General features: G+C 46.0%; 1 protein-coding gene across 2 annotated transcripts in view; it reads left to right on the forward strand.

Annotated features, from left to right (window-relative positions):
- The window catches only part of LOC118362327 (protein ELYS), a 38,522-nt gene extending 21,838 nt beyond the window's left edge, over positions 1-16,684 (forward strand). For both annotated transcript variants that reach the window (XM_035742565.2, XM_035742566.2), the window contains exons 18-36: positions 2,639-2,762; positions 2,942-2,998; positions 3,265-3,411; positions 5,581-5,771; positions 5,892-6,036; positions 6,187-6,318; positions 6,500-6,647; positions 6,754-6,904; positions 7,055-7,147; positions 7,361-7,517; positions 7,763-7,966; positions 8,098-8,920; positions 9,377-9,482; positions 9,571-9,692; positions 11,001-11,275; positions 11,455-13,471; positions 13,586-13,686; positions 14,021-14,100; positions 15,629-16,684. In XM_035742565.2, coding sequence (XP_035598458.1) covers positions 2,639-2,762; positions 2,942-2,998; positions 3,265-3,411; positions 5,581-5,771; positions 5,892-6,036; positions 6,187-6,318; positions 6,500-6,647; positions 6,754-6,904; positions 7,055-7,147; positions 7,361-7,517; positions 7,763-7,966; positions 8,098-8,920; positions 9,377-9,482; positions 9,571-9,692; positions 11,001-11,275; positions 11,455-13,471; positions 13,586-13,686; positions 14,021-14,100; positions 15,629-15,824 — 5,269 coding nt within the window. In that variant the 3' untranslated portion in view covers positions 15,825-16,684. The remainder of the gene's footprint in view (positions 1-2,638; positions 2,763-2,941; positions 2,999-3,264; positions 3,412-5,580; positions 5,772-5,891; positions 6,037-6,186; positions 6,319-6,499; positions 6,648-6,753; positions 6,905-7,054; positions 7,148-7,360; positions 7,518-7,762; positions 7,967-8,097; positions 8,921-9,376; positions 9,483-9,570; positions 9,693-11,000; positions 11,276-11,454; positions 13,472-13,585; positions 13,687-14,020; positions 14,101-15,628) is intronic.
- Positions 16,685-17,564: the final 880 nt, after the last annotated feature.

Here is a 17,564-nt window from a genome sequence, read left to right on the forward strand (position 1 = left end):
AGCTGTCCTCATTCTTCAGCTCCAAAGATGTCCAGCTCCAGTTATGATATTGGCAAATAATGTTTCTGGTTTCTGAAAGTACAGAATAAAGAGGAATTATTAATTAGAATACAATATAAGGATATAGCAATAAAACAATACTACAAAGAAGTAACATAATAAACACTGCTATAAAAAAATTGTTTATTGCATTGACAAAATCACAGATTTGAGTTATAACAGTAAGAAACTAACTTTTGAGCTCCACAAGGGGCAAATGCAGGGCAGAACAGAGCTATGCTGAATAGACCAAATAAACAAACCATGGTCATATTTTTTTATTTATTTAACGAGGCAAGTAATTTAAGAACAAATTATTATTTACAATGATGGCGTACACCGGCCAAACTCGGACAACGCTGGGCCAATTGTGCGCTGCACTATGGGACTCCCAATCACAGCCAGTTGTGATACAGCCTGGATTTGAACCAGGGTGTCTGTAGTGCCATAGACCGCTGCGCCACTTGGAAGTCATAAGGCCAGGGTATCTTCAAAATACAACACAAGCTAATAGTTTTCTGACGCAACTAGCATCGTTTTACAGAGCTAATAGAATAATGTAGCTAGGTAAGTATGATTGACAATAACACCATAAAGGTTATAACATGTGTAACGTTACCTCACGTGTCCGCAGTTATAAGGAATATATTATGATCTACAGCTACAGCAGAAACGGCATACGGAAACTATTATTATAACTATTATAACGTAATAAGGCACTTACTTTGGTGGAATCGCAGCCTGGATTTGAACCAGGGAGTCTGTAGTGACGCCTCTAGTACTGATGTGCTGTGCCTTTGACCGCTGCACCACTTGAGAGTCATAAGGCCATGGTAGCTTCAAAATGCAACACAAGATACTACTTCTCTGACACATTTGGCATTGTTTTACAGAGCTAATAGAAGAATGTGGCTACATATAAGCACGATTGACTATAACACCATAAAGGTTATAAAATGAGTAATGTTACCTCACGTGTCCGCGGTGATAAAGAATATACACAAATATATTATGCTCCATACATACAGTACGCTACAATAGAAATGTGGAATAGAAAATGTGAACACGTGTGCAGATCCTGTTCTGACGGGAGATGAGCAAATGTCTGCAGACGTGAACCGCACAAACAATTGGGAAGTGCGTGGGGAATTTTGTCCGTTTCAGAAATGTCCCAAAAATGTAATCATCCGCAAAAGTAAAAATGACTATTTTTATGTGAATGAATGAGGAGGCGGAACACACCTAAATTCAAACTGTTTTTAGAAACTAAAAACTTGTTTGAAAATCATTTGAAATTGAAGTTAAAACAACCTATTAATATAAACAGGCTGCATGCTTTAGTTTGAGGGCAGCGCGGATCAAATGTACTGTTACGGATCAAACATGCTGGAACATGGAGAGAAATGTACTGGAGAGAACATTCTAACATCACGTGCATAAAAAAAACTCACGCTGGGGCGACCGTTAGAGATATTTGGAACTCACGCATGAAAGGGTTAAGGGAAATTCTCTGGCCGAACCAAGTTAATGAGGCATGGTCTAGATTTGACTCAAATCCAATTTTAGACAACTTCCTTAACATTTCATCTTTACCAAAACATTCCCTTTGATTTGGACATTTTCCACACAACGTACAATGTATAAACATCAAACATATACTAGGAAAACTCTTCACGTTACAATGTTTTCGTAATACCGTCATCTATTATCCTTTAATAACAAAACAAAAATGACATACATTTTCATATTCCATCTATCGTCATGACCACCATTGTGGCTGACGGAAACCATTGTTCCAAAGTCCCTTTATTTCATGTTTAATGTTCTGAGGCTGGTTCTCCATAGTGACAGGACAAAGGAATTCGTCTGTGGCCTGAGATTTACCAGGGGCGTAGGACATAAAAACCCCACATCTTCAGACCCCTAGATCTCTCCTCCTCTGTTGGTGTTGAGAGAGAATCTGTAGGGTTGTGGTCTCCTGTAACTTCACCTGGTCAGGACAGTCATGACAAAGTCAATAGGCCTAACTGGCTAGCTACTACTGTTGGCTTGATAGCCACGAAGAATTGGTAGCTAGCTACATACAAGTGTTTAATCTACCTTGCATAACATTCATTTTTGGTCACTTTTGCCTGTTTAACTATCTGGCTAGCTCGATTATTTCGATTCGCACACATCTAGCTGATAATTATGAAGTAAAACATTTACTTTTTGTATGTCTTGTTTTGTCTTGTTGCCATTGTCCTGGCTGGATAAAGGTTCAGTGAATGGGGAGGTGCAGCGTAAGGTAATACATTTGGAGTGTGGGTGCTTGTCAAAAGGAATGTTTTATGTGTTCTCCACACTTGTCCTCACAAGAACGTACTCAAGAGAACGTCCTCTGAGAATGTACTCAGAGCATGAGAGCGTGCAGTGCGGTAGTATGTATATTGAGAAACACCCTATATTTGGTATGCGTGTCTCATATTAGTGTCCATTTTACTTCATGTTCCTACTGTGGAGTCCTACTGTGAAAGACTGTTTTGGGAAACTAATGCATTTCACGTAAGACCATCTCAACCACCATCAATTTTTAGAATAAAGCATCTGTTCTTCTCAGGGGGAAGTGGTGTGCAGACTGCCTGATGATTGATGGCTTAGTCGCCCAATGTGGTGATCGCTTGGTTGACCTGTGGAAACGGGACGAGGGCGGGACGGGACAGTATCCGCCACCTACGCTACACGTAAGCATTTGGTACCTGTGCATTCACGCGCACACAAATACACAGAGCCAAACAAGGATCTAACTTCCTACCTTGAGCACATACTCTGAATGATTTCCATGGAATTCCATCTAGATGTAGACATAGTATAACAGAAGCTAAAACACACCTAGAGTTGATCTTCTCTCCGCTGTCCACAGGGCCTGCTGGATATTTACCTCCTGGAGAACATAGATGAATCTGCTAAGCACGCCATCGTATCCTTGCTCTGTACTGGGTTCCCTCGCAAATCAAGTGTTCATATCAGGGAATTGGTTTGATTTTAAATGCTGTGTCCCGTCCTTACACTCCTAACCCACACAAGTGCCTAGACTTGTGAAATCCACCTAACACATACAGACCCACTCTTCTACACACACACCACACCACACCACACCACACCACACCACACCACACCACAGACACACACACACAGTGAGACAGAACACACTTCTTCTCTCTGTGTGAGCCTTGACCCCCCCAGGTGATCTACCTGTTGTTGGATGTGATGTATTCCTTCCCCAACAAGAGCGGTGGGTCTGTGGAGTCCTTCCCCACTGCCTTCGCCATCCCCATCGGCCTGGTCAAACTGGTGCAGGGCTTCTGGCTGCTGGACCACCACGACCACCAGGTAGACGCGTGCACATATACAGGCCAGACAATACAGGGTTATAACCAGTCACATTTTAGAAGACTATTTCTGGAAGTTAGCATTTAGCAAGGATAGTGTTTGGTTTGTGATGGGGCCTTTTCCCCGTAACTCAAACCTTGCATGTGGAATTTCAAATGTGTACAGTGAGTTATTTCATAGAATGATTCGTTGGTAGACGGATTACCAGGATGTGTACTCAAAGCATGCGCAAACCAACTGGCAAGTGTCTTCACTGACATGTTCAACCTCTCCCTGACCGAGTCTGTAATACCTGCATGTTTCAAACAGATCACCATAGTCCCTGTGCCCAAGGAAGCGAAGGTAACCTGTCTAAATGATTACTGCACCATAGCACTCATGTCGATAGCCATGAAGTGCTTTGAAAGGCAGTTCATGGCTTACATCAACACCATCACTCCAGAAACCCTGGACCCACTCCAATTCAACACATCTGCCATGCTGGTCCTCAACACTGGCCCCTCTGGGGTGTGTGCTTAGTCCCCTCCTGTACTCCCTGTTCACCCACTGCTCGGCATCTGACCGTAAAGCGCCACAGAGGGTAGTGCATACGGCCCAGTACATCACTGGGGCCAAGCTTCCTGCCATCCAGGACCACTATACCAGGCGGTGTCAGAGGAAGACCCTAAAAATTGTCAGACTCCAGCCACCCAAGTCGTAGACTGTTCTCTCTGCTACCGCATGGCAAGCGGTACCGGAGCGCCAAGTCTAAGATCGAAAGGCTCCATAAAAGCTTCTACCCCCCCAAGCCATAAGACTGCTCAACAATTAATCAAATGTCCACCCGGAATATTTACTTTGTTTTTACACTGCTGCTACTCGCTGTCTATCTATGCATAGTCAGTATATAAATAACCTTGACTTACCTGTACCCCTGCACATTGACCCGGTATCCCCTGTATATAGCTTCGTTATTGTTATGTGATTTTCTTGTTACTTTATATTTATACTTTTGTATATTTATACTTTTGTTTATATAGTAAATATTTTCTATTTTTTCTTGTAAGTAATCACATTAACCTGTTAAGCCCACCCGACACGCAGGCGTCTCATCTAGCCATCTGGAAATGCAAATGCGCTACGCTAAATGCTAATAGCACTCGTTAAAACCCAAACGTTCATTAAAACACACATGCAATGTGAATCCAGCCAACAAGTCAGATTTTTAAAATGCTTTTCGGCGAAAGCATGAGAAGCTATTATCTAATAGCATGCAACACCCCAAAATACCTGAAGGGGACGTAAACAAAATAATTAGCATAGCCGGCGCTACACAAAACACAGAAATAAAATATAAAACATTCATTACCTTTGACGATCTTCTTTGTTTGCACTCCTAGATGTCCCATAAACATCACTATTGGGTCTTTTTTTTCTTCTTTTAAATTGGTCCATATATAGCCTAGATATCGATCTATGAAACGTGTGTGATACAAAAAAGACAGTTTTAAAACGCAACGTCATTTTTTAAAATTAAAAAGGTTGACTATAAACTTTCACAAAACACTTCAAAATACTTTTGTAATCCAACTTTAGGTATTAGTAAACGTTAATAATTTATCAAATTGATCACGGGGCGATGTGTATTCAATAGCTCCACGTCTTGAACTCATGGTCGAAAATTTCTCATCCAAAACATCCTGTCGGAGACCGGAAGGAATGGGCTCTCTTACTCGTTTGACCAAGAAACAAAGCCCAGGCAATTGACAAGATTGGCGACATCGTGTGGAAGCTGTAGGACTTGCAATCTCAGCCCCATGTAATTTGGTTTCCCATAGACAATACATGCAAGTGGCGCATGGATATTTTTCCCAGTTTTCGGTGATCAGTTTTTCTTGCGCTTTTCGATGAAACACAAGCTCTGTTATAGTCACGGCCGTGTTTTAACCAGTTTTAGAAACGTCTGAGTGTTTTCTATCCACACATACTAATCATATGCATATACTATATTCCTGGCATGAGTAGCAGGACGCTGAAATGTTGTGCGATTTTTAACAAAATGCTCGAAAAGGTAGGGGGTAGGCTTAAGTGGTTTAAGGTTGTATTCGGTGCATGTGACAAATTTGATTTGATAAAGGTAGTGATAAAATGGTTTCATCTAGTTGACACCTGAACTTTGACCCTCTCCAGAACTCCCTGGAGATGCTGCTGCACCCCACCACCTCCCCGTCCCTATGGGGCTGGCAGCATGATCGCATCCTGCAAGCTCTCATGTGCCAGGGGAAACACGGGATCGCCCTGCGCTACCTCCACGTTATGAAGCCCCCCCTCTCTTCCACCGCTCAGGCCCAGCTCTGCCTGGCTGTGTTGCTACACAACAGGTGGCTGTTATAAGTGTGTGTGTGTTTGCTAGCATCTGTGCTAACAGTGACGGCATTGTGATGTTTTTTTTTCTTCTTCCTGGTACGGTTAACATGTTTGTATAACCCCTCTCCGTGTAGGTGTCTGGTGGAGGCCTGGGCCATGCTGAGGCAGCACTCCAACAGCCTGAACACGGAGGAGTTGTTAAGTTTCCTCTACCAGACCTGTCAGGAGCTTGGCCTCATGAAGGAGCTGCTCAAACTGCCCCTGGGTCTGGCTGAACAAGTAGGTTGCCTTGTTCCCCCAACTTTCCTTTCTACCAGGGCGAAATCACGACCCTGGCATGCGCTTCAATAACATTTTTTTTCATGTGACAATCCCATCCCTGAAGATTTACTTGTTTGTGTGTGTGTGTGTGTGTGTGTGTGTGTGTAGGAGTGCTTGGAGAGGTTCCTGCAGGGTACAGGGGGTCTCCAGAACAGAGAGCTACTGATGATGCACTACCTGCAGCAGGCTAACTACGTCCCCGCCCTGCAGCTCAACCACACCCTCAAGATGAACATGGTGGTATGTTCACATTTACATAAACTCATGGTTTATTTATACACTTCACCAATACAGAACATATGCTAGGAGAAATGTTGTGCAGGGTTTTAGAAAGAAGTCACCCTAACGTGTATGTGTTGATAAGACATGTTGCTGAATCTGCCCTTAATGTTTCCATTCCGTTCATATATCTGTTCTCCAGAACGAGAGGGATCCCAAGCTGAAGGAGAGAACCAAAACCAGGAACTCAATCCTGGACCAGTACGGGAAAGTTCTTCCTCGGTTCCAGAGGAAGCTGGCCACGGAAAGAGCTAAGCCATACCACCACCCCGCCACCATCCTCAGAGAGGGTACGTGACCCTCCTAGCTTCTTATTACACTGCTCTGTACACGCTTCAAGGTTAGATTTATGTTTTCAGTGTGACCCTTGACTTCGATAATGTGTGTTCTTCTTAGTGTCGCGGCCACAGCCGCTGTCGACCATCGCCAAGCGGTCGGCCAATGAGAACGTGCTGACCAGAGCGGCGTTCATCAACAGCGTCCTGTCGAAGATCGAGGAGGTGTGGGTGGGGAAGAACCCCACGCCCCAGTCCTCCCCACTCAAGAGGTGAGACCCCAACCGCCCTGTCCCCAACCGCCCTGTCCCCAACCTCCCCTATCTGACTAAGATGTAAGTAAGTGGTAAAGATGGGTTATCCACCCCTGGATTTGATCTGTTGAATTTAGTTGTTTCCCTTCCCCTCTCCACGCCACCCAGCCCCAGGGCAGCGGAGGTACTCTTCCCCTCCCAGGATCTGCCCGAGGCCTTCGTGGGCACGCCTATCACCATGGCCTCCAAGAGGAAGTCCAGGTACGACACACACCGAACCTCAATTTGACATAATCCCACCGAACTCAGACTGTCACGTTAATCATTCATCCATGTCAATGAGAGGTTTGGGTGGAAGTATGTAAGATGAGCTATAAATGACATGCCGCTAGTCTTTTGTGTAAGAGGTTTGACATGTTGATTTCAATACATCTGACATGCTTTCCTAACCCTTCCTCCTGTCCCAACCCCCAGGGTGTTGGACCTAGTGGTTCACCCCTCTCAGACCACTCCTCCAGAGGGGGCACGACCCCTGCTGACACCCCCTAGGGCAGCTAGCTCCTGGAACCTCCCCAAAAGCATCAACAAGGCCCCTGAGCTCAGCCTGCTGCAGACCCCACAGGTGGTCAAGGTAAGACCCAGACAAAAAGGGAGGGTGTCGACTGTCCCCACTGTCACACATGCTCCCACATCCTAGACACTGATGCTCACTGGCACGATGACTGGAAATGCCCTAGTTTTATAGCTTGATTGGGAATGAACTCTAACTCCTAGAAGTCACATGGTCCTGAACCCCACTGTGTCTGAGACTTAAGCCTGCTGCAGTGGGTTGTCAATTGTGTGTTTGAAACTCCAATGGTTATTTCTTTCCCGTAGCGAGCACGAGCCCTGGCAACGTCCGGTCCTTTGTTCTCGGCCTTCACCCCTCAGTCCATCCTGCGGAGCAGCCTGCGCCCCACCCCCTCTGCCTCTCCCGGGCGCTCTGTCACCCCCCCACTGTGCCCCAAGGAGAGCCGAATCACCTTCATCGAGGAGACTGCCTCGCAGTCAGAGAAAGGCACCCTCCACTGGAGCAACGGGGTAAGACCTCCTGGACCACTGGACCTTATTTAGCAACATAACAGTGGAATTGAGTCTTTCTATGAACAAACAAACTTTTCAGATACTTTACCCTTGTTTACCATGTTAATGATTTGTTTTGTACTCTACAGATCGCAACCGAGAATGAGATTAGCCTGCTGACCAGAGGCTCTCCACTGTCAAAGGCTGGACCTGAGGCCTGGACCTCACACTCTGCTGACTATGATGAGGAAGGGCAGGAAGAGGAGGTGAAGGTCACACATGTGAAGTTCCTGCAACCACCGGTCCGCGAGCCCTCACCAGAGAGGGGAGAGTCTGAGAGCGGCTTCTCTGTCGTGGTAACTGCATTGCCTAGCACGTTGCCAGGACGACTCAGCCTTGGTTTGGAGACGAGCCAGGCCTCTGTCCTTTCAACGGACACCACGCTGGAGTTCCATGATGCACCTCTGCCTGAAGACCTGGAGATGGAGGCGCTTCAACATCCAGCCAATGAGGTCACAGATGAGGATGATGATGAAGTGGTGGTTAACCTCAAAACTCAAGCAGTACTGGAAGCCCCACTCTCAAAGGAGGAAGTGCAGCCTGCAGCAGCCAATGAGCTGACTCTCCTCCTGTCACTGGAGGAAGGGCAGAACAAGGACCTGGAAGTAAAGGAAGAGGTCAGCAGAGAAGTGGAGCTGGACCAGGAAGTAGGGGAGATGGAGGTCAGCCCTGAACAAGAGTCTAAGGCTGAAAAGGAAGTTGTAGTCCAACCAAGGGTCACACGGGCAGTAGAACCAACTCCTAACACGGAGGTGGTTGAGGAATCTGATCTTCACCAGGAAGTTATTGATATGCCCAACCATGAGCTTGAGGTGGAGACTGCGAAGGTGGTGGAGGAGGAGGAGACTCCCAAAGAGGATGAATCTCAACCCACTGAACCAATGAAACCTGTGGATGCCACAGAACACACTGGTGAGGGTTCCACCCACCTGTGAAGACATCACTCAGCCAGGATCTTACAGATGCTCCAGTAGACAAATTAAATACATTACATTCATGTCCTGCTTGGTTTCAGCTCTGTGTAGATGGTGTCAAATTATTCAAACCTGTGTAGTCTCTGAGGCAAAGTGAACACCAAAAATGTGTGTTCAATCAAAAACGTTAATGTTTTTGAGGAACGGTTTAGATTATCCTCACTGTGCAAAGGCACGACCGTTTGAGGTGATTTAGACTTTGATAATGTACTGAGGGCCTGTGAGGGGGAGCTCAGTGCAGGTAACTCCAACCACAGTGAAATGAAGTGACCGAGCTAAACCTAACCACATCGAAATACTAAGCTTGGAAGAGTTTTACCCAGACGGGACTCATCTTGATGCAGTTGATTTTAAACCTACGATGACCTGGTTGATTCCTCTCTTGCTCTTGTAGATCTGGATGAGTTTGTGGAGCGCCATCTGTTTGGCAACGACCTGTCTCCTCCCCTGACCCGCTCGGGCATCCACAAGGCTTCTGACAACTGGACATCCTTCAACAGGTACGTCCTGAAACGCATCCCAACAATATTGGTTGTGTATGTGCTTACAACCATTTATTGATATTAAACCTCTCTCTCCCCTGGGCAGTGAGCCTGTGTGTGACGTGGTAAAGGAGGAGTCTACTCCTACAGCCGTCCCCCTGGCCCTCACCACCCAGAAGTCTCTGGTGTCCATAGCCACCTCCGACCCCACGGGCACCGACTCCCAATGTGAGTGACCTCTCACCTCTTGCTCATGACTGTTTTATTTGTCACATACATTGACTTCTAGGTCATGCGATCAGAGATCTAACACGGGCTCACTGTACGAGCTACAACCACAAATGATTTTGTGTTTTTATTGGCTGGCAGCAGAATTGACACCTCTCTGGGCTAATACCGACCAATAATGGTCTGGAATGCTCATAATTAGAGATGCAGGATATATCGGTGAACATATCGGAATCTGACGGTATTAGTTAACAATACCAACATCGGTATCATCTGGTGTCTAGTTTAACGCCGATGTTAAAACCGATGTCAAAGGTACCGTGCATACATGACGTAATAATGGCATGTAACATATTGCTCTACACGTGCAACACAGCATTCCTAACCTAGCCCACAATGTCTGCTGTGTGGATCGAAGAGTAAGAACATTTCAGCGAGACAACTCAAAGGTGAAATCCATTAAAGGCAAGATAATGGGATTCATTGCCCTTGACAATCAACCAGAGTTACACAGTAATAGCGTCACTGCTATTAGCTTCATGACAATCATACTATGGAACGCCGTTTGGGTCTTTGCGTGTCAAAAAATATATAGTAGCGCTGTAAAGTCTGCAAACAAGCAAACACCGGCCACGAACAATGTTTACAATACCGCGTTGGTAATGAAGCATCATTTGTTCAACCATAACTGGGTAGCTAGCTTTAGCTTGGTACCTAGCTAGCACCAATACAACCAGCCTGAAAACTAGCTTCATCTGGCTAATGAGGCTCGACCTGACTGTGTTATGTGTTGTGAAGCTCGCCACAATAAGGATTAGGCACAATAGTGGAGTTTGCAGTTTGCCTTAAATAAAAGTATTTCATTGACAGTGATGTAAATGAATACAATAGTAGAATTGTGTGTGTGACTTATTTATCTAGGAAAGTCAGGTAAGAACAAATTCTTATTAACAATGAGGGCCCGGACAACGCTGGGCCAATTGTTCGCCGCCCTATGGGACTCCCAATCCCGGCCGGATGTGATACAGCCTGGATTCGAACCAGGGACTGTAGTGACGCCTCTTGCACAGATTCAGTGCCCTAGACCGCTGTGTGTGTGTGTGTGTGTGTGTGTGTGTTAACTATTTAACTGTACTAGAATGCTTAAAAGGCTGCTAAAAATGTAAATATCTTATCAGTATTGTTTTTTTTTGGCAAGGAAATATCGGATATCGGTATCGAGCAAAAATGTCATCGGTGCATCGCTACTCATAATAGCTAATGTTACCTTTAGTGAGTGTGTTTGATGGGGCTCTTCCCTCCCTGTAGCTGTGGTGAGCCTGAACGACAGTGAGGAACTCTCTAGTTCTGTGTTGGAGGAGGATGATGATGAAGATGAGTCAGATGGTCCTGCTCAGCAGGACTCTGGCAGCGAGGTGGAGGTCATCGAGGAGGTGCAGGGGAACGGGAGGCAGCGAGCCCCCTTACCGCCCCCCTCTCTCTTCCTGGACCAGCTCCCGCAGCCACACCCCCAGTTCCTGCCTGCACTATCGGAGCAGGATGCAGCTGTGCTCTCATTGGTCACCACAGAGGCAGACCTAAAGGTAAAACAGTGACTGTCTTAGGTTTCATAACTCAGTAATGTCAGCAGTGTGGACCTAAATGCTGTGGGTGACTGATGTTAAAAGTTGCACTTTTTGAAAAGGGGGTGAAAGTATCTCGTTTTGTGATCGTAGGTTTTGCTCTATAAATGTTCTCATGCTTCTGTGTGTTTCCCCTACAGATGGTGGAGGATGACCTAGAGGGGGAGGTGGTGATGGTGAGGCTGGGGGTAGGAGGAGACGAGGTAGAGGGGGTTTGCTACACAGAGCTGAAGCCCTCCACCACCCTGCTGGTTCCTCTGGAGCTGGTGGAGGGTCATGCCCTGGCCGACGGCGCCCACCTGGGGCTCATTGAGGTGGGGGAAGGCAGCCAACCAGAGGTGGCCACCTCTGGAGCCCACAGCAGCTTCTCTCTGATTCTGGAGGATGGGGATGACGATGCAGACACTGTACCACTAGAACCCAGTAAGCATCTGACCACAGAGGAGGCAGGTGGCACGTCTGAGACGCCTGTGACCGACCCGGAGGTCATCTGCCTGAGTACGGACAACCAGGACACCCCCCTGGCTGCAGCTGAGCCCCTGCAGGAGCAGAAGACTGAGATGGACACCCTGGAGGAGATGGACACCCTGGAGGGGATGGACACCCTGGAGGGGATCATGGATAGCTGGACGGAGGCAGAGACTGGTGGAACTGAGGCCATGTCAATGGAGAATGTTCCTCTAGTCACAGACGTCCTGCCTGAATCCTTTGAGGCTAAACCAGCCAGATCAGCTGAAGATGTTGGCACAGACCATGTAGAAGAGCCAGATGAGATCCCTGCTGACTCTGAACCAACCAAAGCAGAAGAGGCGTCACCAGTCCTGGATGAGAATGAGCAGCCGAACGGAGCGTTGGAGGAAATGGAAGAGGAGACTCTCTCGTGTGCTCGTCGAAAGGAGGAGATGGAGGCAGACGTTGTTGAGCTAGAAGAAGAGCGAGAGGAGCCCGTCACTGTCCCTGCAGACCAGCCTCTGTCTCAGGTAGAAAGCAATGGCTCCATCCAGTCAGATAACCATGAAAATGTCCAGGGAGAAGCCATAAGTGAGTTGGCAGCCATACTTGAAGAAGAAGAAGCAGCTCAAACCGGAAAGCTCTCTATAGCCAGGAAAGCCCCGTCCACTCCGACACGCAGGATAACCAACCAGAGGAAGATGGTGAAGTTTACCTCAGTGGAGGCGGAGAGGCCTGGGTCAGAGGACGAGAGGCCGGCGGGACAGACTGAGATGGAGACAGACGCTCAGGTCCCAATCACACCCAGACGGAGAACCAGGAGCTGCCGGCACGGCCAGGACTTCGGAGTTCCCGTCACACCTCGCCGAAGCGCTCGGAAAACTGAATCCCAGCCAGAACCGGAGCCTTGGAGAGAGCAGGAGGAGAGGAAAAGGGAGGAAGAGGTCCCGGCGGCAACTGTGGTCCCATCAAAGGCCACCCCGACCAAGCGGCGCACTCCACAGAAGGCCACTCCGAGGACGGGAACCCGCCATACCAGGAACACCCAGGTTGGGAGCAACAGAGAGCGAACAGCCATGGATGAAACAGCCAACCAGGTGTCAGTTACACGCAGCGCTAGGAAGAGCACAACTGAAACCAAGACCCCAGCCGCCCATACTCAGTCGGTGGTCCCTGAGGAGGAAGAGAAGGGGAATGATGAAAGGGCCAAACAGCCCAGCAGTCCAGGTAGGGTGACCCGCAAATCGACCCGTGCGGGCGTGACCCTCGCCCTTTTCACAGAGGAAGTGGTTGCCCTGACCCCTCCCCGCAGCCGGAGGAAGACGAGGGGTGAAGGCACCGCTGAGAAGACGCCCTCCGCACTCGCCCTGGATGACCCGCCCCTCAGCGTCTACCGTCGACCAACCAGGAGCCGCCTGTGGAACCACCAGGAGGACATTCCTCTGTTGGAGACGCCGCTGGAGGTGGTCTCCGGAACGCCGGTGACCGACGCCCTCATCCAGAGACTCCGTGACGAGGAGGTCAAGAGGGAAGTGGTTGAGGCCCCGGTCACAGAGATGGTGAGAGTCAAGAGGAGAGTCACCAAGTCGTTGGGTCAGCGGTCGCCCTCTCCACTCCCGATGGGAGACATCATGGTGCCTGAGGCCGACCAGGGAAGCCCCGTCAGGGACTCGTTCATCTACTCACCACCTCGAAGGAGAACCAGAGGTAACTTGCTCCTAATTTTTTAGCACATTTGCCTGTCAGACTTTGGTTAGAAGAGGAAGGTTATTCTGTGGTTGTTCTGGCTTTCTTTCACACCTTTCATCTTCTGTCTGATAGGTAGGAGAGTAGAGTCTGCCGGTCAGAATGACTTGTCTGCGCCTCCTGTTACTCGTACCAGGCGACCGGCGGACACCACTGCAGCACAGCCTGATAACGAGGTCCGTTGATCACCTCCTTTAGACTGATGTTAGACAAGACAGGACTGGCCAATTCCATTTGCCTCCATAGCTCTCCTCCCTCAGCCACTACTTTAGTGTTCACAGGTTTAAATGGACTGTCTAGGTTTACACAATATGGTGGAGATGATTTCTCCACCTAGCCCTCAAATACAATAACTGGTTCCTTTGGCATATTGCACTCACCTATCCCATCCTCTCAGATCTGTGAACACAGAGGCCGTGTTCACAGATACATGGTAATTTGCTACGTGTCAGGTTGCTGTTAGCTAAAACCATCAAGCTTAGTCTCTGACTATATCTTTCTATTGCTCAGGAAAAGAACTCATCAGAAGACGATGTGGAGAAAGAGACGGCTGCTGCTAAAACCAAAGCACCCAAGAGGCGAACAACCAAGTAAGTTCTGTTGACATACTGCCATCGGCGTTCCTCCAGTCAAAGCTTCCCCTAACACTCAATCTGCAATGTGAGTGCTCCAACCCGCCAGGACATTAGCTGTTGTCCGGGACAAGTAAATACATTGGCGGACAAAAGAATATACCATAAAAACTTTTTAATTTTTTTTTTATCGCACAATATCAAACAATTACACAGATCAGAATTGCATCAGAGGGGCCAACAGTGGAATAATATTACCATCTATTTTTCATGTACATAAAAAAAGCCTACAGGTCAGTGTAGGTGATATGCATATCGGCTACAGCCTTATGTCCAAACAGATGTTGACATGAGTGAGGCGCCAGAAAATGTCGCTAAACTTTAATGAGACTGCAGTCATTTTTGACAAATATAATGAAGGATAATTAACATTAACGTCTAAGATTCTGTCGACATACTCGAGGCATGGTTCGTTCAGATCAAATGGTCACAAAACCGGAGAGTGAAGGACAGGGCCTGTTGCACACCGCACATCACCCAACTTGAATCAGAGCGGAGGTGGTCAGCATTTCCAAACTATTTCACCATAAACTTAATTGTTTAAAATATGGACGATTTGTCATGCAGCATATTGTTTCAAAGTAGCCTAGCCAAAATACAACAACATAAATGTTGAGGGAATTATTTAATAAACACATAATATGCCATTTAAACCAGCATTTTACTCTGTTTTATTGGTTTTCAAAAACGTTATTTTATTGTCCAGCAGCAAAAGGCACAATCCTAGTCATTAGTAAACCGTGCTAGTTGATGATAATTCTAGTCATTAGTAAACCGTGCTAGTTGATGCATCTTTAGGTTTCTCCTCTTGTCTAAAAAATATTTTAATGTCAGATGAAGCCACTGGTCTGTGCGGTGCGTTTTTGAAAACTTTTTTCTGCTAATTGTATTTTAGAACATTCATACTTAATCAACAGCCATGTGCTCATTGTTGAGCTGCTTATATGAAGAAAATACAACAGTTTAAGCTAAACGGTCTGATCGGTTTCTCTCTAGTCTTTTACATTTTTCATATGTGCAGTGGTTATATCAATTTTGGATCTGTCGTCCCACAACCGTCCCAGAGTCTGTTTTCAATTGTAGACATATTTTTTATGGAACATTCTTTATTTATTTAACTAAGATGTAAAGTATGTGGTTGTACTGTTGCACTATTTTATAGCCTACCAAGGGTGGCCAACCATACTACAGGAGAGTCTTGTAAATGGGTAGAGTTGTGTTTTTAGACAGGCTTGAATATGCAAAGAATCCAATGGGCATTGTAGTCTACATTTTTGTTTGATTCTCTACCATATAAAAACTATAGTACGCTATTTTATTTTGTAAAGTGCTGTTACAGACCTTTTAGAATTTTTGGGGGTGACAAGTAACTGGAGATTCTGTGCCATTTGTCCAAAGCACAAATGTCAAAAAAGTTTGTCGCGCCCTGCTCACTCTCTATCAGTTTGTTCCAGACGTCACAAGATTACCTTCTCTCTCTTACCAGGCGCAATGCAGCGCCCCCTCCCCCAGCCAAGGTGGATTTAATCTCTCCTATGCCCAGCCCAGCCAAGCCCACCCCGCGCACCACGAGGAGGCTGGTGGAGGAGAACGATGCCCCAGCCTCCCGGATGAACCTCCGACGCAAACGAGTGCTGGAGGCAATCTTCCCCAAACCAGTCACCCGCAGGAAGAAACTATGATCGGATGCCAATTTAGCCCTGAACAAACTACAGCATCAACTTGGAATCTTACAGACTGTCAGAACTCATAGGGTGAATCTCCTCGTCTCCTTTCCTTCAACTGCCCTGAAAAATAGGGTGGGGGGGAAAGTAGTAAGGTGCCTGCTGGGTATTTGCTTTTCAATACACTATAACACAGATGAAGAAAAGGAGACAGAGGAATCCATTCTAGAGATGCAACTGTGGACTGAACTCCTAACTTTACTCTGAGGAAACTATTTTATCCAGATTTTCTTTTAACGGTTACAGCCTGTTTTTTTTTTTTTGTATTTATGACAGACAACCAGTGGAGAATTTTTTTTTTAAATGAATTAAGCAAATTTAATTGGATATTGATCAAATAATTTTCTATAAATTATTGTTATGTTTACAGGGCGGAAGACTGGGGGACTTGAACACCAAAAAAGTGTTTTTTATTTCTGGAGAATTCTTAAATTTCTATAAATTGATGCGTATGTAAATAGTCTCTTTTGCCATGTTATGAATAAAGTTGAATACTTGTGAATGATCTGTGCTAAATTTTAGTGTTTTGAAAATGTTTGGCTCATAATCATGATGCCAATATCAGCCTTAAGACAATTATTTTACAGTTAATTGCTGTTTTTCGAGTGATTTAAATTGCAATGATTTGGATTATTTTGGCTTTTTTTCCTGTACAGTATCACTAACATGTATATAACCTACACAGTAAATCCACTGGGGCTGATGAGGCTTGTTTTAAGGTCATTTATTTGACCAGCATAACATGCCGATGAATGTAGAATGTCTTATTTTCCATGACTGCTCTTTGACAATACGGTAAAGCTGAAGTATTTCATTGAGACTGTGTGGAGTTCTTGTCTCTGTCCAATGTTCTGCTCTTACCAGTAAGCAATAAGAAGCAAGTACTAACACTTGATCCTGATTGGCTAGAAACCTTGATTGTGCACATTTAGTAGTGGGGCACGAGTATTTGAATTGTCCCATTTTGACGTATGACCAATTTAAGGTCAGGGTCAGATTGAGCAAGATAAGACATTTGAAATAGGACAATCATGGGCCCAAAATGGCAGTATAAGACTGATGGGGACTGAGGGTTCAGGGAGTTATTAATTAGTATTGGCCCATATGACAAAAGTCAACTGTGTGTATCAGTAATCTAACTTTTATAAAGTTTTGTGTGTTTAGTGTTAGGTTCGAATTCACTGAGTAAAACACTCAATGGACACTATAAACACTAACCAAGTTTAATTCTACCCAGAGTGTCAATACAGCTGCATTAGACAAAGACATTTTCACACTGCTGGTATTTAACCCTTCCTCATTGGATGAGTCTCCTACACATCTGTACAAACATCATTCTTTACTGCTTGGCAGGACACTAGTGATATGGGCCATCAACTTTCATTTCTCCCATAAGGTGACCTCAACCCCCCCATCACTAATCCATGGCTCCCTCCCCTTATCAATTCCTGCCACGTAATCGCTTCCCTGCACTCAACACATTCCAAGCTTTGTTGCACACACTATATACCTTCCTCCTATAACCGTTAACTTCTAAACCTCAGCACTCCATCAGTGACATGAAGAGGTGTATTTCATATTCTCTGAACCCAACACTAGCCTTTCTCTGTAAATGACTGTGCCTGTCAGGAGCCTTCCTGAAATACCAACTTTCTTTGATTAAAAGGTGTTGTGTGTGTGTCTATAATTCATACAGGG

This window comes from Oncorhynchus keta, chromosome 29 (assembly GCF_023373465.1).
Source record: "Oncorhynchus keta strain PuntledgeMale-10-30-2019 chromosome 29, Oket_V2, whole genome shotgun sequence".
In the NCBI taxonomy this organism is placed as follows: domain Eukaryota; kingdom Metazoa; phylum Chordata; class Actinopteri; order Salmoniformes; family Salmonidae; genus Oncorhynchus; species Oncorhynchus keta.